Genomic DNA, 18,068 nt, shown 5'->3' with positions numbered 1-18,068 from the left:
GCTTCCTTTCCTGAATCTTAGCTCTTATATTTCTTATTTATTCCGACTACTATCACTTTAGAGCAATGGGAGTGGGGGATGTCACTTACCCCGTCCCCTTAACCGTCGCCAGTCACCCCACTCCCTCCCCACTTCACCTTGGTCCGTCGCACCCCTGTCAGTCGCCACGACGACGTAAATGACCCTGAATAAAAAAAAATAATAATAATACAGCCGTTGCATTCTAGTCGTTGGGGTTTTTTTTTCTTTCTTTTTATTTTTTTCTTTTTTACTTTCTATATATATACAACAAACACAAACACAAACACAAATCTCATTTACAAACACAAATCTCATAAAAAAAAAAAAATGTCAAATTATTATCATCCAAATTGGAGTCTATTCTCACCCTATTCACCCGGATCGGCTCAAGGTTCGGCTAGTGGTGGTGGTGAGGCTAATCTCGATTTTTCAAATTTTGCCAATTCACAACAAACAATGCCACAAATGTCTCCCGAGCAAATTCAAGCGTTTATGTTGTGGCAACAACAACAACAACAACAACAACAACAACAACAACAACAATCACAAGTTCAACAAACACAACAAGCACCAAAACGCAAGTCGAGAGCAAAGGCTCGTTTGATGAAAGTGCAAGCGGCACTTTTGAATCAATGACTAGTTACTTTGATTTGAAAATACTACAAATGTCTACGGCGGGAATGAATGAAGAAGATGCACAGGTTTTTTCAAGCGAAGAAAGCGGCGATTCGAGCCAAGCTTCGAAGTGAAAATTGAAGCGTTTCGTATTTGTCTTTAATAAATAGGAATTGTAATGTTTTTTTATTTTATTTATGAATTGTAATGTTTTTTTTTTTTTTTTTTTGGAATTGTAATGTTTTTTTTTTTAGGAATTGTAATGTTTAATTTTTATTTTAATGGAAGTTATTTCTATTTATGTTAATTTTTATAATTATATTCATTTATGTTATATTTAAAATCATAAAAAAAATAATAAAAATATAAACTGACATGTCTAACTGACAGAGGTCACTACTCCCCACTTTTTCTGACTCAGCAAGTCAGACCTGACATGCCAAGTGAACTCAGTCACCACTCCCAGTGCTCTTATAAACCACAGTTTACTAGCTTAAAAAAAAAGATAAAAATTCGAAAAAAATGATTTTTTTTTTTTTTTGTGTTATTGAATTTTCTGAAAGAGAGAAATGAAAAGAAATTTCTATGTTATACTCCATTTTTTTTTCCGTTTAAAATAATTTAATTATCTTTTGTTTTTTCTTTCTGTTTTTCAATTATCTTCTCTATTTAAAAATTCGAAAGAGGGTATTACCAATCTTATTTCCCATTTTCCCCGTGATCGAGAGAAACTGAGGTTTTTTACTCTCTTTTTTTTTTTTCATCATTCTTTTCCTAAACAAGAACAGAGCCGTAAATTTCTCAAATTCAACCTCTAATCGCCTAATTTCACCGATTAAGTGTAATTAGACGTCGAATTAGGGTTGGTTCCTGCTGTTGTTTATGCTTTCCTCAGCTTTGATTTCTTCAATCTTCAATTTTCATCTTCCGGAGCACCTGAATGTGTTGTTCTTATGTTTCCACTCTAAATTTTTGATTTTAACTGAATTTATATTTATTTTTTCTACATTAGGTTACGTCAAACTAATGCAGGATTTTTTTCAATCATAATCAAATGCTGTGACGTATTTCTCAAATGACAAATCGAAAAGGTAATGATGATCTCCGAACCATACAATTCACCTGAAACATGTATATAAACATATTTATAGGATGATTTCACAGGTGCATTGTGTTACCCTTATGCTAAAAATGTTATAGTATAATGTTCACATAACCTAGCTAAAAGGAACATTTAAGATTATTGATTATGTTGCAAGTGCACATTACAACTAAAAAAATGTATACAAGTACTGGATTTTGAGGACTCTATTATTGTGTATATATGCTGTCTATGTATATGTATATGTATATTCTTTGTAAGTATATGGTTTTTTTTTTTTTTTTTTTTCTTTTTTGTAGTTCTTAAGGGATAAATACTTTACTAATAGAGATTCCTTCGATCTACTTGTTTTAACAGATAATTGTTTGCTGAGTAGTGGGGTATACTAGAAGTTGTGGAAAATGGTAAGTTCTTAAGGTAGTTATTATATATAAAGGTTTCTCTAGGAAACCATTAACACGAGTAGCATATAAGGCTATTGTGTGGGTCTTATCTGCATGCTACAAGATAAATGGCAGAATGTGATTCTTGTCTCCACACATTGCGTATGAAATAGATTTGGGACCTGCATATATTACATGTAAAAAACAAGTAACCTAATTTATCTCATATTTTAAGAGTGACTATGAGCTCATTATCTTTTTTAGTTGCTTAATCTGTTGTTTGAATTTTGTAATTGTTATAGTTTTTCCTTTTGGAATGACCAAATATGCACAAGCCGCTTAAGCCATGATTAGCGACCTAAGTAACTTAGTTACAAACGCTTGGCTTTAAAGTCTAGCTAATTGCATTCATTACTTTTGATTGATTGTTGTATTTTGAGCAAGGTTGAAAAAGACGCGAGACGGGGTCGACACGGTCGGGACCTTAAAAGGTCGAGACGGGGTTGAGACGTTCGTTGACTGACGTTGACTTATATATATATATATATATATATATATATATATATATATATATATATATATATATATTTTAAAGCCAAAAAACCTTCGTTGACAAGTTTGTACCTATAATCGCTATTATCGTTAATATATTACAAAAAGTAACACTAAACTACGTCAATTTTGATCGATTTGACCAATTTTTGACAGATTTTAACCGAATTTTTGACTTATGACCGGCATTGACCCGACCTTTCCCACATTTGACCTGATTTTTGACCGTTGACCGACTTTTTAGAAGACGGGACGGGTTTGAGACGGACTAGTCACCATAACGTCGCAACGGACGTCGTTTACAACACTGATTTTGAGAACATGTGTCTATATATATTTGCTTGTGTACACTTTCTGCGTTTTGTAAAGGATTTATAATTATGCAGGATGACAATTCTTCCCATGAAGGAAGTAATAGTGTTGATTTGGATACAGACGATGAACCGGAGATAGCCACTATATCGCCACCTTCATTTGAATTCGTGGAGGTAGTTTATGATATTTGTAAACTCGATACCAATTTATACTTCTACATTGTCTGTTATTGTATTGTAAGATTTCATCAAACTTACTATTAATTTTTTTGTTTGGTCAAAATGCAGTCCTGTTCTTCTAGTGATGTTCCTTCCAAGGTAGTTCTACACTATATGGCAATGGGCTTTTCTGAAGCAATGGTGACCAAAGTCATTGAAGAACTAGGTTAGTATTTTTTTGGTTACAAGACTCGATATTCGAGAGTACTCGGTGGGTGTTGACTAAGTTTGACTTTGACCTTTTTTCACCAATTTTGACCGATTTTCTAATCCTGATTTTTTGCTGAGTATTTGTTTGGTTATAAGACTCGGTATTTAGGAGTACTTGTTCGTGGCCTTTAGGGAGTACTCGGCAACTCGGGGGATGCTGACTAAGTTTGACTTTGACCATTTTTGACTTAATTTTGACCGATTCCGAGTAATCCCGAGTTTTTGCTACGCTTTGACCGATTTTCTGAGTAACCCCGAGTTTTGGCCGAATTTGACCGAATCTTACCGAGTACTCGGGGAGTAATTCCTAGTTTTACAACAATAGTTTATGTTTATGTGTTTTTACCTTCATATGCTATATTCATAACTTTGATTTATTTTCAGGCGAAAGTGATGCTGATGCCATTGTGGACGCGTTGCGTAAGTATTCTGTTGGTGACATACCCCAACAAGAAATTGAACGCAACGATCCAAATATAATGCCTGATTTTGATAGTTTCTTCTCAGATTTTGATCTTGACTCTAGTGATGTAAGCCCTGCTATCGTATTGTGTAAATTACTTATGTTTAAACTCTTTGAAGTTTAGTCATTCGAAGCACCCAAGTAGTACTTATATGCTAATGTTTTTATCTGTTCCGGATCTTGATTTATTTATTAATATTATTATTATTTTATTTTTTATTTTTTTGCAAAAGAAACGCATATTTCACTACTGATTTCATCCACTTTTTCCAGGAAGACGAGGATGACCTATTGGCGAGTCTGATTGATATGGGGTGCTCGCCTGAAGATCCTGAAGCTGGTATTAGCAGACGTGGTGTATTATTTTACCTTTCTTTGTGATTCCATTTTCATTTCACATGAATAATAGTGATAATGTCTTTAAATTTGTAGGAAAATACGCAGTTGGATCTAGCTCACATGTATCGGTTTGTAATTTGATCAAGTGTAATACTTTTATAAGTCAGAGGTTGTTTGACTAAAGCAAGATGTGGTTTTTATTTTTAACAACCTGACTCACATTTGTATATTTTTATTTTATGATGTGAACAGCCAAAGGATAAAAAGAGAAAGTTACAAAGAGAATGTAACAAAAAGAACCTTAACATGAAAAGCGAGAAAAAGAGGAATAATGAAGATGATGACGAGTTTCATTTTCCCAACCCGATGATAGGATACGGGGTACCGGGCAATCCTTGTGAGGATCACAGAACAATCCCAACTGCAGCCCAGGGACCACCATATTTTTTCTTTGAAAATGTTGCATGTACACCAAAGGGTGTATGGCCCAAAATCAAAAGCTTTCTATATGAGATCAACCCCGAGTTTGTGGACTCGAAGTACTTTTGTGCTGCTGCAAGGAAACGGGGTTATATTCACAACCTCCCGTTAAAAGGCAGATTCGTGATCCAACCATCACCTCCAAAAACAATCTTCGAAGCTCTCCGACGCACTAAAGAGTGGTGGCCGACATGGGATAAAAGAGTTCAATTAAACTGTATAGTGACACGTCCAGGAACTGCGCAACTTACTAAAAAGATCAAATTACTACTTGAGAATTCTGTTGGTGGTGAGTCTGATTTAGAAGTCCAAAAGTTCTTTGATGATAAATGTAGAAAATGGAACATGGTATGGACGGGAAAGAATATTGTTGCACCCCTCGAGCCTCATGAGATAGAGCTGATAATGGGTTATTCAACGGACCATACAAGAGGTGCTACCAGAAGTGAAAGATACGAAGGCCTCGGCAATGCATTTCAGGTTTGGACCTATAAACCTGTCAAATTTGTGATTAGTATTTCCTGTTAAGGTATATATATATATGATGGTTAAAGAGATGCACAAGTGGCTCTGGGCCAGGCCAAAAAGCCAGTCCCTGGTTAGGCTCGGCCGAAAGCTTGGTTTTAGGACCCGAATGACCGGTCTTTCACGTTTTTTTATATTTTGCTATAGTATTATGTTGTTAAGTGTTTTTATAAATAATGTTATATATTGACTTCTTATGTTAAATGTAAATTAGTACTGCATATTTTTATGTGATTTAGAAAAATTGGTTTGATTTATTATTATTTATTATAAAATTATATTGTTAGAAGTCCTACCTTGAGTTGATTTAGACAGAAACATTAGCGTAACCATAGTTTATGAATATTATACTTATATACATAAGATAAATAAGAAAATTAAAAAAGTATGACACAACCATGTTAGAGTTAGGGTCATAGGCGAAGTGATGGATAGAGCTTAAGCACGTTTTAAGGACCGGTCCTTGTGCATATATACTGAAACTAGTAAGTCACTCATACTTGTCCACATTTTATGTAATCGGGTTTTCAGGTTGATACGGTTGGTTACCAGTTGTCCGTGTTGAAGGAATTGTACCCTGATGGAATAAACGTTCTTTCACTTTTTTCTGGAATCGGCGGGGCTGAAGTTGCATTGCATGGGGTTGGTGTTCAACTGAATAACGTGGTCTCAGTTGAGAAATCCTTAGTCTGTAAAACAATTCTTCAGGGCTGGTGGGACCAAAGCAGAAGGGAAAACTACTTCACTTGTCAGACGTAAAAGATGTGACCCGTGAGAAATTAGAAGAATGGATAAGCTTGTTTGGAGGGTTCGATCTCGTGATTGGAGGAAGCCCGTGCAATAATCTTGCTGGTTGCAATAGGGTCACACGGGATGGGCTTGAAGGAGAGGATTCTTCTCTTTTCTTTGACTATGTTCGCATTCTTCGTGAAGTTAAATCCATTATGGGTAGAGATTAGACATCTTGAATCCGATTGATCACAAAGTAGTGTTACCTGATGAGGAAATATTGATTCTGGCAGTTTTTTGTGCATATTTTATGGCCTTTGATTTTTGATATATACAGAAATAGTTATACTTATGACTAGAGAATCTTGTATAGTAACTAGTGCATTATGAAGATATATGAATTGATATCGTTGATGTTTTAACAGACTGTAGACTATTAATTTATAACAATTTTATATGGGTAGATGAAAGAATTATTGTGACCGTTTTTGGCACATATTTTTTTATTGCCTGTGGTTTCCGTTAAATGCAGTAATAGTTATGACTTAAAGAATCTTGTACACTAATAAGTTTATTCTAAAGATGTTTGGATTTTGTTGATGTTTTGGCAGAGTTCGATATCACTAGAGACTGGTCATTTTTAACCAGTTTATATGATCAACGGGTATGATCACAGGATAGCCCCATTGGACTACTTTCACAAAGTAAAGTAATATATAAACGGGTAAACAGACACAACAGACACGGTCTCCATGTACACGTTACCAGGGAGGGCAATCATTTTTACTCAAATATATGTGGCTTAACCACCTAGTTATCTTGCGACTATTTTCGACCTTTTCTTTAGCTACTTCAAGATGTGCTACTAACGAGGTTTGCACTTGAGACCTTTTATGTAAATAATGCCAAAGTTATCTTGTGAAGTTTAACCACTCTATATTAAGTATGTACAAATTACATCTTTAACATCTAGTTACAAAAGCTACAAGGGATTCCCAGAATACTATGTGACAAAACCAGTTTCGTTTCTTTTGATCCTGTCTACAATATACATTTTAATGGGCGAGAGCCCAAAACAGACAATTGTTATACTTGATATTGGAGCATATTGTTACATGAATATGAAGGATATGTTGTTTAAATATGTAATATCTAAGCAATCCAAAAACAAGAAAATTCCACACTTCATGTCAATCTTCAACAACACTGATCTCTGGTTCATCTTGCGATGTGCTAAATGTGGTAGTTGGTAATCGCAAAGGAGATGAAAAGAACGGCTTTGGTGGAACTTCCAACGTTTCCATGCTTCCCTCTAACATTTCAATAACTTGACCAATGGACGGTCTTTGTGTTGGATCAGTTTGTATACACCACAAACCAACTATCGTCATCTTTCTTGCATAATCATTTTCTTCAGCAGTCGATATATCTTCTAATAGATAACCTTCCTTCTCAAGACGACTATAAATCCAATAAGGAAAGTATATCTCACTTGTTCGTCCAGAACCAACGCCTGCATCAACATTTTTTCGTCCTCCAACCATTTCTAATATAAGCATACCATAACTAGATACATCCGATTTATGTGACACTCCTCCAAAGTTTCTATTAAAAACTTCCGGAGCGATATACCCAATTGTGCCTCTAGCCTCGAGCATAGAAACCATACTTTCCTTTCTTGAATACAACTTTGCAAGCCCAAAATCCGCGATTTTTGGGCAAAAGTCCTCATCGAGTAAGATGTTATGTGGCTTAATGTCGAGATGCAAAATACGGGTGTTGCAGCCGCGATGCAAGTAATCAAGGCCTTGTGCTACTCCAAATGCTATACGGTACAACCCTTCTACTCCTATATGTTCACTTGTTGTCTTTGAAGGAACATGATCACTGTGTATATATTTCTCCAATGATCCATTTGGCATGAATTCGTACACAAGTGCTCTTTTTTCATAATCGAAACAAAATCCTAAGAGAGTAACGATATTAACATGAGAAGTCCTGCCGATGCTAGCAACTTCGTTTATGAATTCTTGACCACTTGCTTTTGACGAGTTCAATACTTTTACTGCCACAAGACGACCATCCGATAGCTTTCCTTTAAACACGGTTCCAAAACCTCCTTTTCCTAGTTTAACTTTAAATGAGTTTGTCATTTTCTTGATATCAACATACTTGTACCTTTTCGTGCCTAAGGTTCCGTATTGCGTGATAAACGCCTCAACACTTTTGTATTCCTCTGTTTTTGGCTTTAATGAGTGTATGCAGTTTCTCTGTGAGGATTTCATAAGGCAACACATTATGATAATCAACACAATCGATAGTGCACCAGTAAGACTGCCTATAACTGTGATAAGGATAATAGTTACTGAGTTACTGGTGGTGTAAAAGTATTTATAAAACAGTCTTTTGTATTCATTCTTTTTCTGCATTACAATTTAAAATGGAGTATAGGTTAATAGAAATGAAACTTACATAATTTTAGTCTCCAATTCTTTTTGGTACCTGCAATACCAAGTAGAAGATATACTGCATTACATGTATAGATATTTGTATGTTGTAAATTGTAACTATCATGGTTCGATGTATTGTGAGTATGCCCTTATTAAAAAGAATTCGCTAAGAAATACCTTTGCAGAAACCGTTGCTAATTGTACCATTAGGGCAAGTGGTTTCTGAGAGATCTACATTAACTCACAAAGTAAAGTAAACTTGCCAATAACTTTTGAATTATAGAAAAGATAGGTAACATAATTACAGACATTTACCTGGACAAATAGACTCTTGGGTGAGATTAGCAAAGATGGTGTTGTTTGTGCAACCGAAATACGCACATCTTGTCCGGTTACAATCAGAATTCAAAGTTGTGTTGCCCAAATAAAAAGAAGTGCCCACACATTGCATAGAAGGACATGTTTGGTTGTTTGGCAACATGATTCCAGAGGGCTCACATTCCAATCTGAAAAGAAAAAAAAAAAAAAAAAAAGAAGAGGCATAAGAACCACCATAACCATTTGAAAACAGTTGACAGCAACTGAAGTTTGAGTGAGGCACATTGACTTACATCCAATTGTTAGCAGCATTGCATTGGCATCGGACACAATTGTTAGCAGTAAACGTGTATGTACCTTTCGGGACAAGCAAAGGGTAGTCCAAAGAGTTATTTCTCACCATTGATGTACAAACTGTTACACAACCACCAAAGAAAATAGCGTTGTCCAGTCAATTTACCGTTTTTCACTTTTCACATAGAATTGGACTGAAATCACCCATTTAGTAATGATGCCCGGTTATTAAGAAGCACATAAGACCAGTTACGGATAATGTTGTTATCATGAAGACAATTACGAGTACATTGTAAAATACATATACTAGTTTTCTTTTACACTTTTCTATGTTCTTAGTCCTTTCTTAATTTGTTTACCAAAGTGATTTAGAGTGGCAACATTATGAATTGTTTTGTAAAACAATTATGGACCCATTTTGCAAGATTATTTTCAGATGCCTTGTTAATTAGGATAAAGTTACAAAAAGGAGGTCTACATACACAAAATGAACAAACCAAGCTAAACAAACCAAAAGGAACAAGCGGGAACAAAAAGAAAACGCAAGCCAACCTAAACTAAACCACCACCAACAAAGAACCAAACAAACAAAATAAAAAAACGAACCTACCAAATAACTAGAAACTAGGACATAAAAGGAACCAGTGGTGACATTTGTTCAGTTCATGGAATAAAATGGGAATTACTCGTAATTAATTACCTTGAAGAGGAACATCAAGAATAGAATCAGATTTCAAATCATCAGCAGCATTAGCCATCCCATTTAACTCTAACAAAGTGGCTTCAGTGGTATTAAACTGTTGTGCAATCCCAGCCACCGTAATCCCATCTGCCACGCGATATCCATAGTGCACCACGTCATCACCATCCACGTCATCACAACTACACGGCAAGGGTATCCACACCATCTCACCAACATCTATCAAATTCACATCACTTAGATTATTCACTTGCACTATCTGCTGATACGTAACCATGTTAGAGAAGACCTCAGCTGCCGTATGATAGAGAGCGTCACCAGCTGCGATGGGGTAAAGCGGGCGGTGATCGGAGATTCCGATGCCGTTGGCACATGAGCATGGAAATGGTATTTTAAGGATAGATGTAGATGGGTAGGTTTGGTTTAGTGAGGTTGTGAGTGGGAGGTTATTGGCTGATAGAAATGTAAGGCGGTTTTCGATTTGGAAAAGGTTGAGAAGTGAGGAAAGTGTGACTGTGTATGGGAGCATGTAATCGATGAGTGATGTGCAGGTTGTTGTTGAAGAAGAAGAAGAAGAAGAAGAAGGGTTGTTGCATCTGAAACCTAAGTTTAAGTCATTGTTGTTGGTTTGTGATGAAGTTAACTGAATGAGTAATAGTGGTATCAACAAAAACAGCAAGGAAATTAACTTACACATTTTCTCCTCTTCTTTTTAAAAACTGGGAAAGGAATTTGCTTTATGTAGAAATGAGATAGTGTGTTTAATGGAGGAAGAAGGGATTGAAGGAAGTGGAGAAGGACAGCTCTGGTCGTCGGTTGACTTTTTTCCTTTTTCTATTTGATTTTAATTTTACAATTTAAAATACAGCATCAATCAATCATTAAATTAAATTAAAGTCACCAAATTAAAATGACTAATGATATTTTCATTCACTATTTTAATCAATTCTTTCGTATCATGCAATAACTATTTGTACTATATGCATACATAGTTGTACACGATTAATGAATTTATTTTAAAATATATAATAAGGTGAAAATATAAATCAATATCAATATCAATCACTAAGTAAAATAGATTTTTTTTCTCCGTTGGTCCCTGTATTATACCCCATATTGTTAACAGCGTCCATCAAGTTTATTTTGCCTTTAGAATCCTTTATTTTTTTAAAAAATTGCAATTAGCATCGCTCAGTCTAAATTCCATTAAAAATGTACGTTAACCCTTGACATGTGCTATGCATATGAGGGTAAAATCGTTTTTTTTCCCTCTTTTATTCACTAAAAATAGGAGATCACCGGCACAATTATAATTTATATATTTTTAATTTATAAAAACAAAAATAAAAATATATATTCATCTTCATCTTTATCTTATACATATCAACCTACGTATACATATCAACCTACATATGCATATGAACTCATCAAATCCAAACACATTTAGACTATTAAATCTAACAATTCACACTAAAATAAAAATAAAAATAAAAATAAAATTGGGAAGAATGCTTCTTTTATAACAATTTCCTAATTTTCATTTTTAACTTAAACAATGAAATTGTTACGGAGTAGAAATAAAAGATGCAGCAGCACCAACTATTGTTATTAAGGATGGCAACCGCGGTCGACGGGCACGGGTCCTTGGTACCCGCTACTTGCCCGTCAAGATTTTGTTTACCCTCGGGTACCTGTTTACCCGCCAACGGGTAAATTTTTCTGCCCGTACCCGCAACCTGCGAGTACCCGCGACCCGCGGGTTTACAAAATAAGTACTTTGACTAATTTTTTGTCACGAATACCCACTACCCGCAGGTTTTACCCGCGAATAATTATAAAAATACACTAAAAGATATAAATTCAATAATATATAGTTAAGTATATGTATGGGGGTAAACGGGTATACCCACGCGTAGTTCAAACGGACATCACAGATTCACGAGTCGGGTTTTACCCGTGACGGGTATGAAATACCCGCAACCCGCCAACGGGTACAAAATTTTACCCGGCTAATGCCCGTGGGTACATTTTTTCATAAATACCCGCCGTTACGGACACGAGTACCCGCGGATCGCGGGTTTTGTTCCACCCATTGCCATCCCTTGTTATGGAGTATTATGCATTTTTAGTTAAGATGGAACCCATACAAGTTGCCACGCCATCAAAACTGGTGCCACACCAACAGTTTACAAGTCATTACAAGTCCTAATAAGAGGTCAAATATGTATAAATACCAATAAACAAAATTTCAATACACCCAATAGTAGAGTTAAAGTTGAATTACATACAATAGAATAGCCATTTTTTTTTTTTTTGCTGAATGTCTAACAATGAAGTTTGATACATGCAGTATCAAGTTTTCAATTAAAATAGATACGGAGTACAATTTACACATAAAATTGAAAATTTCAAATTCATAAGTACCTCCCGTTGACTATATATTAAAAAACACAATTTCATCCCTGCCATGAAGTATCCACCCATGATACATTTCTCATATCGTTTGGAGGGTTAAAGGGGAGGGGGGTTTTACTTGGCCGTGTCCTTGGATCGGTTTCAAGGTTTCCTCCCGGGCAGCGATGGGGTGGGGTTATTATCGCTGCATCGGCATAGACGAAACGGGAGATGATCGCAACGTGTGGTAAAGTCCCCCTCGGGTGATCCCAATCGCTGTAAAAAAAAATGGTAATATGGGCTGATATGGGGACACATTTTTAAGATGGGGTCTTACAAAAGAATCCCCACTCAAATTCAATTCCAATTCTTGTTTCACATCAGCTGCTGCATCACTAGAAGCAGCAGAAGGCGCCGTACAATTCACCTTATTAGTACAACTGCTGCTAGTTGTAGTGAACATTTCTTGATTATTGATAGATGTATCAACTACTACATGAAGTGTATTTACCACAACGATGATTAAGGACTTTTATGAAGCAACTTTGATCAAAACAGCAACAACAACCAAAATCGATGATGAACAGGGACGTTATTGTTGAGGGAGGTGATCCTCACACAGTACTTTTTGATCCATGTACACTTTTGTCTCATAAACTGACAGTTATGCTCCTAGATTAATCATTGAACTTGTATTATTATTTTAAGTATAATTGAAACGTACTCGACCCATTTTCGAAAAAAGTATATATATATATATATATATATATATATATATATATATATATATATATATATATATAGACAAGTGCGGCACACCAGGATAGTGGTGCTGCGTACCTACTCTGGTGCGGCGCTTTTGAAGACAGGAGTGGCACACCTTTACACTGTTATATTTGCATTTTCCAAAACAGTAGCAAACCCATGTACCCAGGTGCGGCGCACCTTATGTTGAAAAACCAGTTTTACTTCTTTTTGATCGTCTTGACTCAACCCATAATGTTTAAACACTTTCAAACCTGTTATCAATTGCCAAAACACATATTCATACATAACATTACAAAACGTTACAGTTTTTTCATAAACCTTCGGTACTTGTGACCGATGGTAATATTTAAAGTGGTGATTACAACCCATAATATTCAAAAGACAATGTAAAAAAGTAATAGAACGTGACTATCGGGTTCATCTATCCATCCATAAACAACTACACAAAAGAAGTCACATTTTCACAAAAGCGCAAGCAACAATCTTCAATTCTATTACTTCCACATTCTTACCTTTTTCTTGCTCGGATCCTACAAAATGTTAAACCACAACAAAGTAAGCGAAAAGCTTAGTGAGAACAACAAATATGTACATGTATGCAACCATCAATCTCTTTCAAATTTTCATCACAACCAAGGATAACGCGTGTCATCCGGAGGTTTATCCATATCGTCATAAATCAAACCCCCTTAGTATCCCGGATGCCGTAAAATCAATAAAGCACAATCGGTGCCATTTGGACACTCTAGTGTGTCCCGTACCGAACACATCTAGAGGCTCCACCTGCATCCCGGATGCATGACCTCAAACTTAACGCTCAAGACGGTAAGTAGGTAACCATTGTCCCGAGGACTCCTCCACAATCAACATAATATATGGTGTCCCGGACACCCTAAACGCATACACATACATATACATAGTTATTGTACTCACCTTGGTTGAGAAATTTAGCAACAAGTAAGCAAATATTCAAGCAATAATTATCAACTTCCAAGCAAGTCACCTAATCAATTATGCATACATGTAAACATCACTACATATTCAACTTAGGTCTAACAAGACCCTTCAAACTAGGGTTCATCCATAAACTCACCAAACCCATTTTAACACACTAGTCAAATTTGACAAATTTCAAGACTTATGAACATAAGTCTTTCTATTTTCCTTACTAACAAAATTTCATAATTTAATCAAACAACTTATATAATTAACAAGTTAAAAATCCAAATTTTAACCTAAATTAATCATAACACAATTTACAAACTTCCAATTTAACAAGTTCATCTTCTTACAAAACCCATTCTTATAAACCGTAATCCTAAATTCGAATTAAGGTTTGAATGGAACCAAATACCTTAATTCCATCTACAATAACATCATCTAACAACAAAATATACAAATTTAAGGTATAAATTATCATACCTCAAGCTAGGGTTTCAAAACCCCAATTTCACAAAGAAGATGAAGATGGTAAAGAAACACAAGTTCTAGTGATGCTAGTAAGTATCTACAAGCTTGATTACACCCAAAGACTTAATTACATGTGAAAACTTTCAAGGATTTGAGCTTAAGACTTCAAAATCGCCACCCACTTTACACACACACACACTCATACTAGAAACATTATGCACAAATGGAGAAAAGAGGGGTGTTTTAACACCTCTAGAGGCTTACAATGGATAAAATTATCCTTTTACCCTTCTACTATTAAGGTATTTACAAAATGAGGTCCCTAGCTAGTCAAAGTTGGGTCAATACATAATTAAATCTATCTATTCTATATATCTATTCTATATATAATAACAAAAGCTAAAATAGATCATTTTTAGATATTAAATTAATCTTAGTCATTCATTAAATTAATCATCAATGATCTAGACCCTTAATTTTCTCTTAATCTTGCTTATGACCTCATAATTCTAGCTTTGAATTGTTTGATTACTAAAACACCCTTACTTTCTTTATTAAATTCAAAATTGTTGATTAAAGGGAATATTATTTTTTATCTACATGTTAGTACAAGGATCGAATTTAATTAACTGAAAGTGAATTGAAATATTAAATTAAATTAAATTAAAATAAATATAAATATGAAAAAGAAATAAATAAGGGTTGAAACAAGATGATGAAAGTGGGTTCCGTATCCAGCAAGTACTAAAGCATAATTAGAGATTAGTTGGAAGGAAATGCTTCAATATATTAGGCGTACGTGGTCATACTAGAACACATTTATAAAGAATATTATTTTTATTTGTATTTCGTTCATACGAGTATAATTTTTGACCAAATTACAGTTGATCCCTAAAATTATATGTATATTCATTTATTTAGAGAATGATTGAACATTAACAATTCAATTGATTTTTAATTTTAATTATTCGATGTATTAAATAAATCTAACAATTTCTTACCTACATTATCTTTTTGATGATCAAATAGTTAAAATATCATATGATGTTGCTCACAAAATTACTACATTTTAAAAAATAAATAAAAATACATTTTTTATTTGAATTCTCATTCTATTGTCTTAATGTTTATCCGATATATTTAAATCGTAAATAAATATAATCGTATGTAGAACACAAAAACATACATTAATGAATGGATGGTTAGGCTCCTTAGAGCACTGGGAGTGGTGACTGAGGTCACTTGGCATGTTAGGCGTGACTTGCTGAGTCAGAAAAAGTGGGGAGTGGTGACCTATGTCAGTTAAGGTGTTAGTTAGTGTGTTAAAATAATATTTTATTATATTTAATAATGTATTCCTTTGAAAAAAAAGCAAAAAAAAAAAAAAAAAAGTGGTAAACTTCCGTCGCGTATGCGACTGACAGAGGGGAAACGGGGCAAACTGACTAGGGAGGGGAGTGGGGTGAAGTGCAACGAGCTGAGGGACGGGGTAAGTGACATCCTCCACTCCCATTGCTCTTAGATGGTTAACAGATGGTCATGGGTTTGAGTCCCAAAAGTTTTTTTTTTTTTTTTTTTTTTTTTTTTTTCAGATTCCTTCCTTTTTTTCATTATAAAAATCGTCAAACTCTTACATGGTCAATCGTACTTCGATCGCAGCGAAGCGCGGCTTGACCTTAAAACTTGTTTATTTAAAATACAAGTATGACACTGAACTTTTTCTTTTGACGCAGATGGCCCTGCACATGTTACATTGTTGCTCCCTAAATCTAAAGACCATTAACTAAATTCCGTTAAGTATGATCATGTGCATGTAGGGGTGTGCAAGGTATCGATGAAGCAACATTTGTTTAAACTGATAATCTGTGTTAATGGATATGTTGGCTTTTTGGGATGCACAAAAGGATGTAACGGTGAAGAAGTAGAAGAATTAACAAGAATGAGGTATTTTTATTAAAAAAAAGATTTGATTTTTATTATTATTCGTTTAAGTTTTTTATTATTTCTCATCTGGGGTATTTTTAAAATTGTTAGATATGCGTATCCATGATGGAAAGAGAAAGAAATCGATTCGGATATTAAAAGAAAAGAAGAATTGTGTCCTACGACATCAGAAGAAACTGCTTTAATTTTAAGATCATCGAGAGTTGATCAAAATATACAAATATATATAGCTACAGGTGAAATATATGGTGGGAAAAGGCGAACAGATAGTTTAGCTGCATCGTTCCCAAATCTGGTCACTAGATGGGTCGGGTTTCAAAATGGGTAATTTTCCATTATGGGTCAAAATAGATCGGTTTTGCTTAGTATTCGAGTCTTAGGTTTGAGTTTAGGGTTTAGATTTAAGGTTTTGGGTTTAGATTTTAGGGTTTAGATTTAGAGTTTAGGTTATAGTTTAGATTCTAGGGTGTAGGGTTTTGGGTTTAGAATTAGGGTTTAGGTTTAGGGTTTATATTTTAGGGCTTAGGGTTTAGTTTTAGAGTTTTTAGGGGTTAGGTTAGGATTTAAGGTGTAGAGTTTAGAGTTTAGGGTTTAGATCTAGGGTATAGGGTTTATATTTTAAGGTTTAGGATTAGGGTTTAGAGTTTTTGGGGTTTAGGTTAGGGTATAGATTTAGGGTGTAGGGTTTAGAGGTTAGGTTTATGGTTTAGATTTACCGTTTAGGGTTTAGGTTAGGGTTTAGGTTTGGGTTTAGAGTTTAGAGTTTTCGAGATTTAGGTTAGGGTTCAGGCTTTAGGGTGTAGGGTTTAGAGGTTAGGTTTAGGGTTTAGATTTACCGTTTAGGATTTAGGTTACGGTTTACGGTTTAGATTTAGAGTTTTGGGTTTAGATTTTAGGGTTTAGAGTTTAGGTTTAGGGTTTTGGGTTTAGATTTAGGGTTTAGGTTAGGGTGAATTGTCTAATATTTTAAAACTAAAGGAGATGGATTTGGCAGGTTATCATTTTACTATTTATGTTAATGCTATATTTCACTTGATCATGTAGCTCGCTCAAATCATAGGTGGCAAAATGTGCGAGCTCGATAACATGTTAAAACGAATAATGTATTGGTAAAGATTGAAATCTGTTCTGTTGGACTACATCGGTGGGCTGGATAACATATTAAAAACAGGTAATGAGTTATCATCCCATTTTTCAATTTCAATTAAAATTGTATGGTAGAGGTAGTAGTTTATTGGTACTAATGGTACATGTTTGTTTAACATTTATGTTTTCATGTGTGAATTGAGTCTGATCCGATCAATAAAGATGTGTGACTAAGAGCTTTCTTCAGAGGTGGTTAGTTTGATTATAACATTTTGTGTGTTTGTTATGTTATATATGCAGTAGCTTTGTTAGTAGCTTTGTTAAGGATTGGCATATATTCAGTGATAATCATGGTGTTTTGAATGTCACTCAGGCCTCCTTCATCTTACATATTATGCAGGTAGTGAACTCCCTGGTTTCAACATAATAAGGTTTTTAAGTAGATCATTAAAAAGTATGCCAGGGAAATGGGTCAGGTTGGGTCGGTTTGGGTAACCAGTCAAAATGGTTTTAGGTTGAATTGGGTCATAGGTCAAATGGGTCAATTTCTTAAATGGGTCAGGTTGGGTACGTTTAGGTTACGGGTCAAAACGGGTCACATGTCAATTGGGTCAAATGGGTCAAATGTATTTATATTTATAAGTTATACATTTTGGTGAGTTTAGTGATGATATACATCTTTTTAAACCAATAACATATCGAAGTACTTTTTTGACCTTTTATCATAGTTTTAGAGTCACGAGCCATGGAGA

At 34.8% G+C, this 18,068-nt stretch overlaps 1 protein-coding gene and 1 pseudogene across 2 annotated transcripts; one reads left to right on the top strand and one right to left on the bottom strand.

Annotated features, from left to right (window-relative positions):
• Positions 1-348: 348 nt before the first annotated feature.
• LOC139900728 (DNA (cytosine-5)-methyltransferase DRM2-like) lies at positions 349-6,406 on the top strand (annotated as a pseudogene).
• A 469-nt stretch (positions 6,407-6,875) lies between these two features.
• On the bottom strand, positions 6,876-10,531 carry LOC139886389 (PR5-like receptor kinase). Of its 2 annotated transcripts, XM_071870189.1 has the most exons (6): positions 9,715-10,531; positions 9,014-9,134; positions 8,718-8,908; positions 8,580-8,633; positions 8,425-8,454; positions 6,876-8,296 (listed from the first exon to the last, which is right to left on the bottom strand). In XM_071870189.1, the coding sequence occupies exons 1-6, from the start codon at positions 10,409-10,411 to the stop codon at positions 7,143-7,145; spliced, it is 2,247 nt and encodes a 748-aa protein (XP_071726290.1). In that variant the 5' UTR covers positions 10,412-10,531; the 3' UTR covers positions 6,876-7,142. The 2 variants fall into 2 exon arrangements, with proteins under 2 accessions (XP_071726290.1, XP_071726291.1); XM_071870190.1 differs by lacking the exon at positions 8,580-8,633.
• Positions 10,532-18,068: the final 7,537 nt, after the last annotated feature.

This window comes from Rutidosis leptorrhynchoides, chromosome 1 (assembly GCF_046630445.1).
Source record: "Rutidosis leptorrhynchoides isolate AG116_Rl617_1_P2 chromosome 1, CSIRO_AGI_Rlap_v1, whole genome shotgun sequence".
NCBI classification, from domain to species: Eukaryota; Viridiplantae; Streptophyta; class Magnoliopsida; order Asterales; family Asteraceae; genus Rutidosis; species Rutidosis leptorrhynchoides.
Note: the sequence above shows the minus strand (reverse complement) of the source record. Positions and strands in the feature narration are given on the sequence as shown.

Coding starts and splice junctions, on each gene's coding strand:
- LOC139886389 (XM_071870189.1), bottom strand. CDS start 10,411: ATGTGTAAGTTAATTTCCTTGCTGTTTTTGTTGATACCACTATTACTC. Junction 9,135..9,714: donor TCTTGATGTTCCTCTTCAAG/GTAATTAATTAC, acceptor GTTGTGTAACAG/TTTGTACATCAATGGTGAGA. Junction 8,909..9,013: donor AATGCTGCTAACAATTGGAT/GTAAGTCAATGT, acceptor TTTTCTTTTCAG/ATTGGAATGTGAGCCCTCTG.